General features: G+C 40.9%; 1 protein-coding gene across 4 annotated transcripts; it reads right to left on the reverse strand.

The window, feature by feature from the left end:
* Positions 1 to 251: 251 nt before the first annotated feature.
* On the reverse strand, positions 252 to 18272 carry CMC2 (C-X9-C motif containing 2). Of its 4 annotated transcripts, none has more exons than XR_006961914.1 (5): positions 17922 to 18272; positions 10350 to 10464; positions 5519 to 5590; positions 1621 to 1782; positions 252 to 530 (listed from the first exon to the last, which is right to left on the reverse strand). XR_006961914.1 is itself a non-coding variant. In XM_047078807.1 (4 exons), the coding sequence occupies exons 1-4, from the start codon at positions 18101 to 18103 to the stop codon at positions 1696 to 1698; spliced, it is 456 nt and encodes a 151-aa protein (XP_046934763.1). In that variant the 5' UTR covers positions 18104 to 18271; the 3' UTR covers positions 252 to 1695. The 4 variants fall into 4 exon arrangements, 2 of the variants coding, with proteins under 2 accessions (XP_046934763.1, XP_046934764.1); XR_006961913.1 differs by having other exon boundaries at positions 768 to 1782; positions 17922 to 18271; XM_047078807.1 differs by having other exon boundaries at positions 252 to 1782; positions 17922 to 18271.
* Positions 18273 to 18302: the final 30 nt, after the last annotated feature.

Genomic DNA, 18302 nt, shown 5'->3' on the forward strand with positions numbered 1-18302 from the left:
AAACACCTGGCAGAAAGAGCCCTGGTGGGGGTGGGGGGGGGTAGGGGTGACCACTAGAAATGAATCTGGAAACAATAAAGTTGGGCCATTTTCATATAGTTAATACAGCTGAGACTCCCCCAAACTCTTTTTGCCCTAGCTTGTGTCTTCAATGTTTAAGCTCCAAAACCAGTACATTGTCAAAAAGGAGAGTCTAATGGGACCATTTTACCCTAATTGCAAGAAAGTCTAAGAGAACAGAGACCATATGATTCAAGTCAATTATTTTATTGAAGGAGATAAGTTACGCAAATGTTAACTGATTGTTGGCAAAGGGAGGGAACATGTTACAAGTCAGGTGTGTTGGCAGAAGGGAGAGAATACCTAAGGCTCTCTGCCTAACAAAATACTCAGAATCGGGGTTTCCGTATTTCTCCATGGCTTGATTTCTCATGGGTCACTTTCTGTCCAAAGGATTCTGGAGACCAAATGAGGTAAGATTCTTTCAGTTATCCACCAAGAGGTTTTAGGTCTTCTCTCAGCTAAGGCACCTAGTGGAAGTATACAGGCAAACCTCAGAGATCTTAAAGATTTGGTTCCAGACCACAAGAAAGCAAATACCACAGTAAAATGAGTCAAATGACTTTGCTGGCTTCCCAGCACATATAAAAGTTATGTTTACACTACCCTGTAGTCTAGTGAGTATACAATAGCATTACGTCTAAAAATCAATGTACACGCCTTCATTAAAAAATACTTTATTGTTTATAAGGTGCTAACCATATCACCTGAGCTTTCCGCAAGTCAGTCTTTTTGCTGGTGAAGGGCCTTGCCTCCACGTGGCTGGAGCTTCTGCATCAGCGCCTGCCGCTTCACCTTGGACTTTGAGGTTAGGACGACAGTCTCTTTCCTTTGCGCCTCACAAATCAATATCGGCCAATTTCAAGCTTTTCTTGTGCAGCTTCTTCGCCTCTCAGCCTCCATGGAACTGGAGAGAGTTAGCACTTTGCTCTGGATTAGGCTTTGGCTTAAGAGAATGTTTCCTCTTCTATCCAGACCGCTGAAACCTTCTCATCAGCAGTAAGTCCTCTCGCTCTCTTCGCATTTGCGTGTCCGCTGGAGGAGCCCTTTTGATCTCCTTCGGGAACTTTCCCTTTGCACTCACAGCTTGGCTAAATGATGCAAGAGGCCTGGCTCCGGCCTATCTCCGCTTTCAACATGCCCTTCTCCCTGAGCGTAATCACTTCTAGCTTTTGACTTAAAGTGAGAGACGAGGGACTCTTCCTGTCACTTGCACCCTTAGAGGCCAGCGTAGGGTTCCTAACTGGCCTAATTTCAATACTGCTGAGTCTCAGGGAACAGGGAGGCCCGAGGGCAGGGGGAGACGAGGGAAGGGCTGGTAGGTGAGCAGTCAGAACACACACAACGCTGATGAAGTTCACTGTCTTCTGTGGACACGCTTCGTGATGCCCCGAAACAATGACAATAGTAACATCACAGACCAGCCTAAGAATTATAATAGTGATTATAAAGTTTGAAATATTGTAAGAATTACCAAAATGCAATACAGAAACACGAGGTGAGAAATGCTGTTGGAAAAATGGCACCAATAGACTCACTCGACGCGAGGTTGCCACCAACCTTCAATTTGAAAAAAATGCACTAGCTGCGAAGCTCAATAAAATGAAGCACAATAACACGAGGTATGCCTGCAATTTATTTTTCAGATTCCTCTGCGGGATTAAAAAGTCTTTTTCTCATCGCATTGCCATGCTCCCTGCTCTTGGTCCTCTTTTCCATGTACTGGAAAATAAAAGGAAAGGGGAGAAAAGAGACAGCAGATTATATTACCATTTATATATCAGCTGAGTTAGAGATTTTAAAATATTTGCAAAATAAGTTGTTTCTGCTGATAAAATTCTTATTTGTCTTTTATTTCACTGAATCTGAAATTGCAAACACAGTACAGCACCTACATCCTAATAGATGCACAAATATTTACTGAATTAATTTCTTCCCAAAATATGAATTCAGGAAATATTTGAGTGAGTATTGTCCCTGTTCTTTAGGAACTCACGATCACACGCATCTAACCTCTGCTTGAACACTTATAGTTATGAGGAGCTCACTACCTTGAGAGGTAACCTATTTCGCTGTTGGCCACTTCCACTTGTTCCAAAGTGTTTTTTATGTTGAACCAGTGTTTCCATGTAAATTCTCCTACTGACTATTTCTTCTTGCCTGCTATAATGTGGCAAATATCTGGTTACAGATGACCCACTTACTACCTCTTTTTTAGGCTGAACATTCCTGGCTTCCATAGAGGTTCACAGAACATGGCTTCTGCCTTCTAATAGCTACCAAGCACCTTTTATAAAGTGCTTTAATATCAATATTCCTGATAAAAAAATATCACAACCAGAATTAAATACAGTGCTCCACACAGTCTGATAGATGTGGGCTACAGTGGACCTACTAGTTCTTAGGACCTAGACATGTTATTTCTATAAATATTATCAAGAGTAAATGGCTCTTGGCAACCATATTATCCTATTAGTTCACGTGGAAACTTCTAGTCAGCTAAACTTCCCAGGATTTTTTTCATTATAAAGAGTCATCAAACGGATTCTCCCCAAATCCTACATTTCTGTAATTAGTTGGATCTAAATGCAGTTTTCACCTGGAGGTTTTCAGCCTAGTATTCTGATCAGTAGGTTATTAAATAACAGGAAATACACAGCCTGGCACTTAGACAATGCACTCATTTAAAGCAGAGAAACCTGAATTTAAGTGTTTTTACATGGATATATGTACAGGTTTATATACACCAATACAGACATTATTTTAAAGGTAAATGAAGGGTCCCTATGAAAAAGGGGAAAAATATAAAAGTAAATTCAAGTTGAAAAAACTAAGTATTGTGAACAGCTAGACATCAAAATCTTTTAGGAGCCAGAGATACGGGAAGAGGCCACAGAAATGAAATCAGTGATAGAGAGCTAACTAGAGACCTGACTGGATCCCCCGCCTCTGACCCCTGAGACAATGGTGTGGAGGTTCATGATCAGTACATCTTCGGGTCCTGTAACCTCAAATACAGGGAGCTAGGCTAGATGATCTTTAAGAAGTTTCTGGATCTGAAGTTTTGATTGAAGAGTTATAACATAGCTTCTGGAATGACAGTTTCCGAAATTTTTTTCTTCCCCATCAAAGGACCACTTCAAATTACAGATGAAACACCAGGTCCCTTTAACCAAAATCATTCCTTTTATCTGTCATACATTAATTTTCTTCTGAAGATTTTTTGGGGGAAAAGGGCATTTCATTGCTTTAACAAGTTTTGGTTTTGTTTTTTTTTAAAGGCACTATTCTAGAACATGGAGAGATACATACTCGGAGAAAAATATTTGATATCTATTTTTAATCACATATGCTGGACTGCCCACCAGCAATCAGGTTGGGAGAAGGGTTTTAAGGGTAAATCTTCAGAATACTGTGTAGGTGGCCCAAAAAAAACAGGTTAAAGAGCAAATTATACTCTATATGTTAAGATATCCCCAAAGGGAGTCCAGATGGCCTCTGAATAAAAGAAGGAAAAGAAAAATATATGCATGTGATGTTATTCACAAAACTTCACTGAACAACGTAGATAGAATGGAAGCTCAGTTAACCAAAAACTAAACCAAACCGAACAATTAAGAGGGACAAAAAGGATGCTGCAAAAGTAATATTAGTGATTCTTTCAATAAAATGGGGAATGGGGGGGGCAGTAACACAGTGGCAAAGAGAGGCAAAGGGAAACTGGCCAGGTCCTTCTAGTTAAAAGCTTCAAGGAATAAAGTACTCAAATGGCACATGAAGGAAATGGTAGAGGAGCACGTGAGAGCGGTAAATGGTAAACCAGAAAGCATTAAAGGCAGAGAGGAAATAAATGAGCACAGGTTCAGAGGACTGAAGCATGAAAGTACAGACAGAAAAACATCCATAAATCAGGTAATGAAGCAACATAAAAACCACACAGAGGACTTAGAAAATAAGTCAAGGAGAAAATCTAAAATTTATATGAAAACAAAGTAAGAAAAATATCTACAACATCCTACCAAACGGTCACTAACGTCTCAGGACCGCCTGGGAAGAAAATTTCATATAAAGATCTAATCACCACACCAATGGCAAAAATTATTGAACCACAAGAAGAAAAAAAAATCTAAATTTAGGGGAAAAGGAGATCAGACACAACAGAAAGCATGTGAGAAATAAATCGCTGCAATGAACACCACAGTGTGGGCTTCGTTTTCCCATAATCCTTATGAAAACCAAACAAAGCCCTAGGTTCAGCTTTCATATAAACTAGCTTTACCACTGAAGAAAAACTCTTGAAAAATCAATTTAAAACACTTATACATGTACATGTTTGTGCAAAGAAAATGATGACCCTGAAGTGAGAACTCCAGAAATTTCTTCAAACAGTAAAGACACTAGAAAGGGACTCTAGGAAGAGAAAAAACAGACAAAACCAAAAAACCTCCAAAGCCTCAGATTGGAAAATACAAAAAACAAAAATATAGATGCTGGACAGCTTCAAATATTATAACTAATACCTTTCACCATGAGGCAAATAGGAAAAGAAGTTCAAAAATATGGAAAATGCAAAAAAACTGGAAGGCAGTTTTTAATAGTTATAGATTTTTTTAAGGTTTTGGACATAACACAATTCATGTGTGAAAAGAAAGGGAATTAAATTTCTTTTCGAGGCACCTGGGTGGCTCAGTCGGTTAAGTGCTGGATTTTGGCTCAGGTCATGATCTCACGGTTCGTGAGTCTGAGCCTCATGTCAGGCTCTGTGCTGACAGCTCGGAGCTTGGAGCCTGCTTCAGATTCTGTGTCTCACTCTCTCTCTGCCCCTCCCCTGCTCGTGCTCTGTTTCTCTCTCAAAAATAAATAAACATTTTTAAAAAATTAAAAAATACATGTCTTTTCAAAGATTTCAAAAGCACCCTACTATATGTCCAAGTCCATGTCATGGCCTCACACCGAGTTTAGGAAATGAGTGTTTCCAATCAAGTCAAACTAGATCCCTATGGCTTGTACGTGCCACGGTTATAAAGAAATTCACAATTTTAAACCTGTGAGGAGACCATGTCTGGCTCCCGGCATGTTCTATGAGGGAACAGGCCCGAAGAGTATCTGTTACCCACTACAGGTAATAGCTGACTGTCAGAAGTCTTTCTGCTAAACAAATTCAACTTCCCAAACCTTGCAATTCATACAGGAGAGTTACAGTGATTACAATAAGGAAGTTGTTTTCATTTATGTGCATGCAAAAAACAAAAAAAAAATCTTAGCAATGTTCTAACTGTCCCCAGAAAAGGCTTTTATTTCTCCTCTTGGTTTTAGGGGAGGATGTACGTCTAAAGTCAATTCTCTCTGTTATACTAAAATTCAGAATAAAAATTAATAATGGCAATATTGTAAAATATTGTTCAAAAATGTTCTATTCTACTGTTCAACCATTTTTATTCTTTAACACTTTTCTTACCTCATTCTTCAAGCATTTTCTCATCTCCCGATCAAGATCATTGCAATGACCAAAAAATTTCAGAATGCTGTGCTAAAAGGAAGAAAAGGGGTAAAATATTTCATCCCACAACATGCTAAGGTCTCTGGCACACAGAATTTAAATACTTATTCCTACAGAAATGGGTTTAATGTGTCAGCACATTGTTAATAAGCAAATAGGTAAGTCACAGGTATGAGGTGTACAAATAAATGGACTTATCCTGGCCATCCTAAAGGAGAGATAAAAGCTCTGTAGGTAGAAATGAAAAACCAAAGACTTTTCCTTACTAAAAGGGAAGGCTATTAAACTGCCAAAACCTCACAATGACAGAGTGTAAACAATTCTGTTTTCAAGTACCTCTGTCTTTAAGGGCATGTTAACATCACAGCACAATCCATCATCTACTACGGGCAGTGATGTCAAAGTGCACTGTGGCCATATTAACATGACCAGTAACTTCCTTCAATAGCAAACACTCTGTCCCACTGAAGAATTACCTAATATATGCTGAGTGCCAACACTATTTTCTCATTGGCCTCCATTCAAAATGTCATCAAAATACATCAGAAACATGTAACACTATTATTAAACGGTCTATATGGACCACATAAACAAGCCACTAATCCACAATATCAGAAAATCTATGTCTGAAGTTCAAAGTCTGCTTTCTTTGAAAAGCAAAAATAAAAATCTCCTAGTGGTTTCAAGGCCTATGACAATGATCATGGCAAAAAGTACAAATGCTCCAAAGCAGATCATGATGAAGGCTGAGGTCAAGAACACGAATTTTTAGTAGTGCCATAATTAGTGCGTTTGCACGTCACGATTTTTAAGGGTGCCCAGGACAGCATGGTGATGGCCTAAAACAACATGCCATAAAAGCTGAACTTGTAGTTATAATAGGCACCTGTTCCTTTTCTTTCCAATTAAGGCTTTCATGGAAACAGACAACACATAATTTATAAGCTATGCCCCTCGCTACTCTTTTCCCCCTGCTTCATCGCCGCTTTAAATGTCCTCTTCTGGTCCGGTCAATGAATGGGTTGGTTTTCCTGGCAAGCATTTAACGTAAACTGACATCTCCTACTGGTTGCCTAATGACCTTTTCAGAATAAGTATTTCTTGTGTATTTTTCCTAAACTATTTCTCTGACCACAGATGAACGGGAACAATGCATTTTCACACACTTTCTGGTGAGGCAGAAACAAAAGAAAGGATTAATGTTTAGAATGTAAGGCAGTATTTCACAGTTTAGTTCACAGTGATTCCTATCACCCCATACACATACATCTTATGTTTAAATCAAGGACAGCAGCTATTTTTTTTTCGCTTTCACCCCAATATTTAAGCCCAAAGAAATACACTCTTGTGACATTATGTGCAAAACAAACCCAGAACGCCCATGGACTGCAGTTCTCTTGCACACACAGAGCAAAGGCCTCCAGTGTGTGATGTCTGTTTCCAGAAAACCAAACTGGGCCAGTGATTGAATAAATGGGCAATCAATCGATATCTCGAAGACAAGGACTAGGGATACAGTAGTGAGGAAGGTGGACCTGGGCCCTACTCTCACAGAACACGGTCACAGAACAGAGTGAGTCAACGAACAGAGTGACTGTTATAAAACAGTTGTTCTCTGGGGCGCCTGGATGGCGCAGTCGGTTGAGCGTCCGACTTCAGCCAGGTCACGATCTCGCGGTCCGGGAGTTCGAGCCCCGCGTCGGGCTCTGGGCTGATGGCTCAGAGCCTGGAGCCTGTTTCCGATTCTGTGTCTCCCTCTCTCTCTGCCCCTCCCCCGTTCATGCTCTGTCTCTCTCTGTCCCAAAAATAAATAAAAAAAAAAACAAAAACAAAAACAAACAGTTGTTCTCCAAGTGCAGTCCAGGGGCACCCACGAGTTCCCAGGAGCTCTCCAGGGGGTGTATAAGATAAAAACTATTCTCCTGATAATCAAAGATCTTACTTGTTTTGTTCATTGTCATTCTCTCACAAGGCTACAGTAGAACTTTCCAGAGGCTGCTCAGAGGACAACATCATCAAAGACTGGACATGAGGCAGATAGGAGACTCCAGCTATATTCTATTAAGCCAGAAACCAAGGAGAATTGCAAAAATGCAAAAACAATGTCATTCTTCTGTTTCTTAATGTTTATTTGTTTTTAAGAGAGAGAGAGAAAGTGCACACGTGCACGCAAGCAGGGGAGGAGCAGAGAGGAGGGCGGACAGTGGATCCAAAGCAGGTCCTGCAATGACAGCACAGAGCCCGACGCAGGGCTCAAACCCATGAACCGTGATCATGACCTGAGCTGAAGTCAGAAGCTTAACCAACTGAGCCACCCAGGCTCCCCAAAAGCAATGTCATTCTTTTGACTCTGTCTTTTGTTTCAGAAAATAAGATCTTTTTTTGTGAAAAATTACTATGTTAACATGTACTGGATTTATTATTGTATTTTTATATACATTTACATTTTTTTTAATTTCTCAGTTTTAATTTCTATTTCAGTAAATATCGGTAGCTAGAGTCCACACACACAAAAGTTACTTGGGGTCCTCAAGAATTTTTAAGAGTGTATAGGAGTCCTGAGACCAAAACGTGTGAGAAGTACCTTGAAGTAGGAAATGGACTACGTATGGTGTTACTAGAGGACAGAGTGACAACACCAAGAGAATCTAGGCCAGGAAAGGAGGAAATGAAGAGGCAAGGACAGATTACAGAGAATAAAACCTGGAGGATGATGAAACCTGGTATAGCATGCGGGGAAGAGGAGATAGTGAGGAGGGCTCCAAGATAAGCCAAGGACAAAGCAAGCCCAAAGCCTCAGAAGAGAGAAATGTGTGCTCCACACAACTGCAGAAAAGGTCGCTGGGGAGCGAGGGGAAAAAAAGAGTGCCGGAGGGTGTGAAACCCAAGGCTAAGTAGGGGCCATGTTCATGAAGGTCCTGAAACAACACGAAGGAAGAAAGTGAGATCGCGTACCGCAGCAAAGGGAGCCGGTAGAGGGGAGCGAGGCCTGAACGTAGTTTGAACAGTCACTCCTGACGCGGTGTGGAAAGTGAGCGAGGGTAGAGAAGAGGACAAACCCGTCAGGGGACCCGGTTGGCCCCACGAGGAGAACACTGGAATTAACTGGTGTTCAGAACAGACACATAAATCGGCGGAACGGACTAGAGCCCAGAAATAGACCCAGTCATGTGTGGTCAACAGATTTTTGACAAAGGCAGCAAGTTAATTTAGGAGGGAAAGGCTGGTGTCTGCAACAAATAGTGCTGGAAAAACAATCCCCGTAGAGAAAGGAAAACACTGACTCCTACCTCATACCAGACACAAATATTAACTTGAAATGGGTCACAAACCTAAATGTCACAGCTAAAAGCCTGAAACCTTCGGAAGAAAAAAAGGAGAAAATCTTTGTGAGCAGGAAACACACAAAGATCCTTAGAATGCAAACAAACAGACAAAAAAACAAAACAAAAACAAAACCCCTCACAAACACTGAAAGAAAAAACTGGCAATTAGACTTCATCAAACTTAGAAACTGCTCTTTGAAGCACAACCTTCAGAAAGTGAAAAAGGATGCCACAGACTGAGAACATACTCACCACATGCTTGCCAATGTCTTCAATTGTCAAGACAGGGTCTTGAATGTCAAATGAAAACAATTTCTTAAAACTCAATAAAGCAAACAACCCAATTTTAAAATATGGGCAAAGAAAATAATATTAATTAAATAAGTAAATTTTTAAAATTAAAAAAAAAATAAACTATAGGCAAAAGACTGTATGAATGGTCAACAGGCACATGAAAAGATGCTCAAAATCAGTCATCAGGGAAACACACTCTAAAACCAAATGGGACGCGACTGCACACCCACAAAATAACCTTAAATATCATTAAAATAACGTACAAATAAAATAACGTATAACGTATAAATAACGTTAAGATAACGTTAAGTAAAGACTTATGATATCAATTCTGGATCTACATGTATGCTGAAAAAAGTCTGTCTCAAGTATATTGTCACCAACAACGTTCTTTGAACAAAAAATATCTAACTTCACAGATCAGAGGTAGTACTTACTACCTGTTAGCCTTTAAATTTTACTCATTTAAATGATACATACTGATATTATAATTTTATATATCTACAGTTTATGAATATCATGAGGAAAATGCATCATGCAAAGTTAAAGAAAACCACAAATGTTCCTTATAACTGTCTCATGCATCAATTATATGAAAAAAGCTTAATATCTGACATCCATAAAAATATTGGCTTAATTGAATATATTCCAAAAATGGGTTTCCTTTCCATTTTGGTTTTAACCATGGAATTTTACTTCCATTCCACTAACAAGTAAGTAAACCTGCCAAATTAGGCCAATCATAATTTAAACCTAGCTAAGATCTAATTATTAAAAAAAATTTCAATCTCCTTTAAACACAGAATGATGGACATCAAGGAAAATCTTAGAAAATTCTTACAATAATTGCATTATGATCAGAAGAGTCAGATTAACGTAATTGTTCTAACATCCTGTAATTAAAAAAAGGAAAGTATTTTATTGAAAGAACATGGGTTCTGACTGTTACATATCATTTCAAAAGTTCCCTAACAAACTACCATGCTTAATTTTTAGTAATCACGAATGGAAATGGTATCTGAAAAATCACAAGCATCAATTACTAATCTTTAGTAAGCTAAGATGCGCCATATTATCATTCCCCTTCCACCAGTGGAGGTAACATTTCACATCACTGTGTTGTACCTAAGTTTCATCTTTGCTTTACGGTCATTTTTCTGAACTCTTACATTTTTGTGACATTCCTTAAGCAAGTTAATCAAGACGTTGCATTCTTCAGTGTGCAAGTGTGGAGATAAGTCAGGATGCATCTTTAGGAGAAGGGATGGAGCGCAGCAGAGCGACCTGTGGATACAAGAGTGTCTTGAATATGTGTGACTGTACTTGTTAATGCGACCTAAAGCTACTTCAGTAAAAACCTGCAGTGAGCTTTATCAGAAAGGAAAGCTCACCTTAGGCAAATTATTAACCTTGAGCCTCAGCTTCCTTATCCAGCAGTTTAACAGATTCAGCAAGTTATCAGGTGTTCAGAGAACCTGCAGTTTCTAAAGAGGCCCAACCCTGGAAAGAAGTGCTCTAGCAGAAACGGCCAGCCTCTCTTAATAAGCCTGATTTCAATTATTTTCCCCACATTCCTGAAATTGATTACAACTCATTTTGTTCAGATGAAATTCTACAAAACAAGAGAACTGGTTTATTAATCCTTTTAAAATGTATACTCCTCTCAGAGGGTTAAAGCCCCATCAGTCTCACATTAGTGTGAATTAACATGGACTGTTTTCTTCCTAACATCTGGCTGAGAAAATCTAACTAAACAATGAAGAGAAACAAAAAGCAGATGTGAAAAAAGTTTTTCAGTTTAGCAGATCTGTCCATAAAACGCAATTATTAAAATGAAAGCAAGATGCTGAAATCCCAGAAATTAAATTTAATTGGTTCATTCACAAAGGAGAAAATTAGCAGCCAAGGTCAAAGGAAAAGCATTATTTTGAAGTGTTTGCTATAGTTATGTAGCACTATTTACCTACTCTTTTTTTGTAACCTATTCTTTTGAACTTGGAAAAGATTATCAAAAGAAAGAACCAACGATTGCTTTAATCTTCTAAAAGGTTTCAAGAAAGAAAACCTAAAATAATGACCTTAGGCAGGACCAAGAGTTCTTAGGTCAACAGCACAATTCATAAAAGAAAAAATTGGTAAAATCTTATCAAACTTAAAACTTTCTCGCTTCAAAAATATACCATTAAGAAAATGAAAAGACATAGGCATGGAAAGTAGAGCACAGGGAATGCGGTCAATAATACTGTAATATGCTTCTCGTGGTGAGCATTTCATGATGTATATAATAAATTTATAAAAAAAGGTTAAGCCACACTTTGGGTGATGATGATGTGTCAATGTAGGTTCAGTTGTAAAAACACACAACTCTAGCAGGGGGTTGCTGATCACGGGGGAGGTTGTGCATGTGTGGGGCAGGGAGCACATGGGGTCTCTCTGTACGTTCTGCTCAATTTTGCTGTGAACCTAAAACTGCTCTAAAAAATAAATATCCTACAAACTGGAGACTAGGGGAAAATATTTGCAAATCATGTTTGAAAAAGGACTTGCTACCTAGAACATATAAAGAATGCTTACAAACCAACCCAACGTTTAAAATGGACCCCCAGGGGCGCCTGGGTGGCGCAGTTGGTTGAGCGTCCGACTTCAGCCAGGTCACGATCTCGCGGTCCGTGAGTTCGAGCCCCGCGTCGGGCTCTGGGCTGACGGCTCAGAGCCTGGAGCCTGTTTCTGATTCTGTGTCTCCCTCTCTCTCTGCCCCTCCCCCGTTCATGCTCTGTCTCTCTCTGTCCCAAAAATAAAATAAACGTTGAAAAAAAAAAAAAAAAAAAAAAAAAAAAAAAAAAATAAAATGGACCCCCAAAATGGGCAAAAGATTTGAATACTTCACAGAAGATGGTACGAGAATGGTTAATTAAGCACATAAAAAAAAAGGCTGAACACCATTAGTCACAGGGAATTCAAACTAAAACCACAATGAGATACCACTCATTTCCACCCGAATAGCTATAATCAAAAAGTCAGACAATACCAAGCAATGGTTAGGATGCAGAGAGAACAGACCTCATGCATTGCTAATGAAAATGTAAAGTAGGACACACTTAATTTGGCAGTGTCTTAAGGAGTTAAACACATACTTACCAAATGACCCCTGACCACGGAAACCGCACTCCTAAGAATATACCCAAAAGAAATGAAAACATAAAACCACACAAAGACATGTATGCTAATTTTGACAGCATTATTCATCATAGCCAATACTGGAAACAATGCAAATGTCCAATAACCTGCCAACTGGATAAATAAATGCGGTATGCCTAGACAATGGAATACTATTTAGCAATTAAAAGGAATGCACGGACACAGGCGCCAACGTGGATGAACCTCAAAGCACCAAGCTGAATGAAAGAAGCCAGATTCAAAAGACTATATATGATTCCATTTATATGCCATGTGTAGAAAAGGCAAAATGGTAGAGAAAAAAAGCCGATGGTTTGCCTACACCTGAAAATGAGAGGATTATTTGTCACTGGCCACAAAGGAACACATCTGCGCGACGAAAGCATTTTAAAACAGGATTGTGGCAGTAGCCACACAATAGCAGTTTACCAAAATCACTGAACTCATGGTGGGTGAATTTTATGAAATGTAAATTATATCTTCACAGAGCTAATACAAAAACGTTTGAGAATTTCAAACTGCCTATCTACTTTCCACTCTCAACAAGTCCTTACAAATGTCTAAACAAAGAATTCCAGAGCATTACAGTATCCCTACTATTTCAGAACTCCATTTCCAAAAAGACCAGTGGATCACTGTTCCACTGAGTGACTGACTACACATGCACACACACACACACACACCACAAACCACAGCTGACAATCCCAAACCAGGCTGCTATGCCCAACTAAGTCCTTGAGTCTCTGAAACACATTTGGAAATGCAGCCAAGTTCAAGTTTTGTTTGCCTGCCGCTGACTACGAAGTCTTCTTAATGACATAATCTTTTCCCTCAGAAAAATGAGGCCTCATACGGTCTAGAAATTTAAGTTATCTAATGTACTATTAAGTCACTTAGAAACTGTCTTTTTATTTTGTAAATGTGACAAAACATTTTCACCTCTATCAACCAAGTCCTCAGATTTGTGCTTTTACAATTTGGAAACAAGCTTATGATGTACTGAAATGACCTCTTTGATTGGCCCATTAAATACTTTAGAAGACACTTTGTGGCTGAGATAAATACACCCACACTGTATATAAGTACAAATGCATACATACCACGATGTATATTTTTCCTCCCTCTGTTACAAAAGTTTATGCGCTGTAGACCCAGCCAGGGTACCAATAAGATAACTTCCTCTCTACTTAGTATCTTATGTAACTATGTCAAAGAAGAGAATGGTTTCATATAGTTTCCTTTTCCTATTCTTCTTGGTAAAAAACTAAACTACTACTTCTCAATCTACAGCTCCAAACACTGACCTACCTAATCCCTTACCTAACAAATTCCTTGCTTTATCAGTCATCCCCCCCCCTTCCTCCACCCCACCTTTTCAGTGAGATACCCTCTTCTTCTTTCCCTCTGTCCACCCTGTACCCACACTCTCTTCCAGCGCCCGGCTGGCTGCGCCTCCCGTTGGTGCTTACACGGGTGTACTGCCACACTCACAGCTATAAAACGATGCCACTGTTCCCACAACACTTGCTGTGAGTGCTGATATCTTCCAGCAGCCATCTTTAAAAGCCTATTCTGGGGCGCCTGGGTGGCAGGTGAGCGTCAGACTGCGGCTCAGGTCATTATCTCGCAGTTGGCGAGTTTGAGTCCCGTGAGAGGCTCTGGGCTGACCCGCTCGGAGCCTGGAGCCTGCGTCGGATTTTGTGTCTTCCTCTCTCTCTCTGCCCCTCCCCCATTTGTGTTCTCACTCTCCCTCTCTCTCTCTCGAAAACAAACATTTAGAAAAATAAAAAATAAAAGCCTATTCTAATAAACATTACTATAACTCAAAGTAATTTATGAGCTGAAGAAAACTAAATATATATTCCATATTCTTACTTTTAACATTCCTTCAAGGCCATGACTGTATCTACATTATTAGTGTAGAAAATAATTTTTGAACACTTACCACACACTGGGCACAAGTCTTCTAATCCTTCCAATAACTGTAAATTCATTGGAACCGTAAGAAATTGGCTTTTTTGTACTTCAAGTATGCATTACTCACATTTTCATATCAAAAATAAGTCCCAGGTCACATAGCAAGTGGCAGAGTTACTACTACCCAGTGCAATCTCTAAACCAGGAAAAATTATTCCCACGTTTGAAACAGAAAACTTCCCAGCAGTTTGTGGGTGAAATAAATCCAGATAGAAAAAACTATTTCCCAAAGAGCCTCTGGTTGGCTACAAGTCCAACAAGCACTAATTGCAGGTTCCAAAGAAGACCATGTAACATTATCCTGCATTCCTAGAAACAGAGGGTCAGTCTACCTCAAGAAGAAGAACAATACTGTATTCGTCCTGAGCAGCCAAGTCCAGAATATTGACAATGTGAATATTCCTGGAGAGACTGCTCAGGATGAAGACGGCTTTGCCTCTACTCTTAAACTCTTCTTCTCAGGATCCGTAAGAAGCTATTAATGAAACTGGGAATATTTACCTATTTAGGGAGGCCCCCATCAGAGTTGACAGATAAAAGGAACAACCTGGTTAAGTAGGAGAAATGATGGATCTGAAGGCAAAAGTTGTGGACTTATCTGTCCATAGGTTATAACACTTTGGTTACTTAATCTGACCTAAGTCTCTTCTTCCATAAAATGGTATTAGCTCTGGACCTATATCTCTGAGGGGTCATGAGGTTTAAAATAACACATGTGGGAGTATCTGAAATGGTAAGCAGTGAGCGTGACATTTGCAAAGTATTATTTGTATATGTGAAATGCTCATCACATGACGGGAAAGGCTGAACTGAATCTGCAATGGTGTTTCCAAGGTATTTCTGAGGACAGGTCTGGAAACCAAAGAGTGGAAGACGTCATCTTCCTGGAGCTGTCCAACAATGAAGCAAGCTGCAATGGGAAGTTCTCGGTTACCTGTCTTAATGAACCCCAAAGAGACTGGCTACATCAATTAAGGATGTCACAGAGTGTATTTCTGCACTGCATTCTTCAGTTTCTTCTCAAATCGAAGTTCACAACTAAACGATTTTAACCTATTTTCAGAAATGAAATTCGCAATGGATAAAAACTTATCACCACTAGGAAAATACAAAAAAAATTTCAAAAGGGTAATGCCAAAATAATTATGAACATCAGCAGCACTGATGAAACAAAGGTGAAGGGAACATTTGTGATTAAGACTTCACATGTGTCTGTGTGCACTAAGAAAGAGGAATAAATTCCATTCACACTGTTATGATTTAGACACAAAACTTCAGTCCCACTTTTACACTGGCATTTAGAAAACACCAGGTTAACTTGTCACAGTTAAAGGGCTTCCCTCCCCAACTCCACCCAATGCCTCTAGAATGCAAACGTTTATACTAAAACAGATGCTGAAACTCTTTAAAAAAATGTTCAGTTGTGACAATAACTGGGTGATTGGCCCCTGCAAAGCAATTTTAACCTTTACTTGGGGGTACGCTGGGAGGACAGAAGCAGTATGGTACTCTCACTAAAGACATAAAGATTTACAGTCTTATTCACCTGATTCTACCAAGACAGAGGTAAAATTTTCCTAATGAGTATTCCATGATAGATTTCAACCACCAGGTGGCACAGTTTTAAAAAATAAGCCAAGAAGTAAGCAATACACGACCTCTCGTAAAGAAAAAGGAGTAAGCATTTTAGTAACACCTCAGCAAATCTATAATCACGAGGAGGAAACCCCCTATTTTAATGTCACTTCTGTTTTCTTTCCAAAGATTTTGCTGTTTTGTGGCTGCACCAGAAAGAAATGTACTCTACAGTTGCAATTTCTAATGTCTTTTTAAAACAAAAAACAGGGGAGCCTGAGTGGCTCAGTCGGTTAAGCGTCCGACTTCAGCTCAGGGCATGATCTCACGGTTCGTGAGTTCAAGCCCCGCATCGGGCTCTGGTGCTGACAGCTCGGAGCCTGGAGCCTGCTTCGGATTCTGTGTCTCCCTCTCTCTCTGCCCCTCCCCTGCTCGCACTCTGTCTCTCTCAAAAGTAAACATCAAAAAAAAAAAAAAAAAAAGTAAAACAAATCCAGAAAAGTCCCTTGTTTAGAGTTTGAAAAATCTGTTCTCCAGGAAAAACTGTAAACTTAATACACAATGCTTTCTAAAACATGCATTTTTTAAGGCCTACTTTCAGAAAGCCCTGGAATTAGTTAAATTAGTATTTCTGCAACTATTTCAAACTATGCACCATTTTCAGCAGAAGTAGCAGACGCAGCAGGGTACCGCCTACCCTACAGTCTTCTACTTACCACAGTTGCAAAGGGACCCAATCTAAACATCTGCTATTGAGTGACTAGTGCTCCCAAACACAGACCATGCCCCACTGCTACCGAAAGGAACCCCTGGGCTGCCTGGGGCAAAGATCCGTAAGGCTCTCAAGTTCCACCACATAGTTTCCTAAGGAATGGAAGCTGCAACTCTCCCTGAACAAACAACAGTACTCAGCAGGTGCTGGGCATTCTGCCAAATCACCTGAATTTCAGAGAAAAAAGAATCAGTCCATATACCTCAAAGAACGCACAGGCTAGTGAGGGAACGTTCTTGTAAATGCACATAGTAAATGCCCAATCAATGCTTGCCAAATGTTGAATTCAGGATTATTGTAGAACTGAGAATTGGTTCACACCTCAACATAGTTAACAACAACAACAACAGCAAAAGAATGGAAATGAGTGAGGCTCATTTTAAATAAACTAAACACGTGCAGAAGCCTGTATGTACAGGAAAGGAGACACAAGGGTGTCACAACAGAATTCCTTCGCCAGCGCCAACCTCTTTTATGCAGTTAAGGTTTTAAATGAAAGTTTCCAGAACGCGGGTTTACTTAAGACTCTTCATTAAGCACCTTGCGTGAACCTACAAACACGGTAACTTTTAATTCCAATAAAAGGGACCCGAATGTCTACCTTCCTTGCAAAGTGTACTGATGGGGATCTCCATGGATTCTCGCTTCGCAAGACAGACTGGTGGCAACTTTCACTGCAGCTGACAGGTGCAGCTACATGCAATTTCTAACTCCGAGATGATAATAATAATCATGCGATTCATTGAGCGCTCACCGCTCCTAGTGTCAAACGCTGTGAATGGCTTCCCTTCTGACCATCGATGCGATGGGTTGTACCCATTTTACAAGCGTGGAAGCCGAGGCTCAAGGAGGGGAGGAGCCCACCCCATCCCCCGCCCAGGTCACTAGGCTCGCGAGTGGCGAGACAGACTGCAGCGAAGAGAGAAAGGTCTAGACCAAAGCATTCTCTAAACTACCTCGGCAACTGCCTGCGGGCGGAGGGCCCCGGACGCGCCTCCAGCTACAACCGCAAAGCACCCCGCGCGGTGGTCTGCCTCGAAGCAGGGCGAGCCACGGCCGCCCTGAGAACCAGGGACCTGACCTTCAAGGTCCCAACCTCCGACAGGGGCAGGAAGGGACACGGCGGGGAGCGCGCGAGCAGGGCACGAGAGGAGGGACAGGTGGGTGTCCCGCGGCCTCCCAGGACACCGCGGCCAGGAAGAGAGCGCTCCTCGGAACGACCGGGACTCCTGAGACTCACCCGACTCGAAGCCACACAGGGAGGACTGAAGTGACAGTCACCAGCGAAGGCTCCCCATCCAAAGGCCGGCAGCCTGGGCGCCGGAGTCGCAGCAGCTCCGGGTGGCAAAGTCCCCCGCGCCCTCCACAGCTGACCCGGCTCGGCTCGGCCAGCCCCCGCTGCTCCCGGCCTCTGAGGCGCATGCGCCACCCGGCCTGGACGGGCCCATTTGCGGGCGCTGGGGGGAGGGAGAGCGAGTGCACTGAGGCACGGCCGGGCCTAAAAACAGCAAACCGAGCCAACAAGCCAGATTTCGTGGCTGAGGTTAACTGCGTTTAACTAATGGTCTCTACCAACAAGAGTGATGCGGGGACTTGGCGAGTTTCACTTCTGCCGCTCCCC

The sequence above is a fragment of the Lynx rufus genome, unplaced genomic scaffold (assembly GCF_022079265.1).
Source record: "Lynx rufus isolate CCGP_SWC_20201006 ecotype Redwood Valley unplaced genomic scaffold, mLynRuf1.p SCAF_16, whole genome shotgun sequence".
Classification (NCBI taxonomy): Eukaryota; Metazoa; Chordata; class Mammalia; order Carnivora; family Felidae; genus Lynx; species Lynx rufus.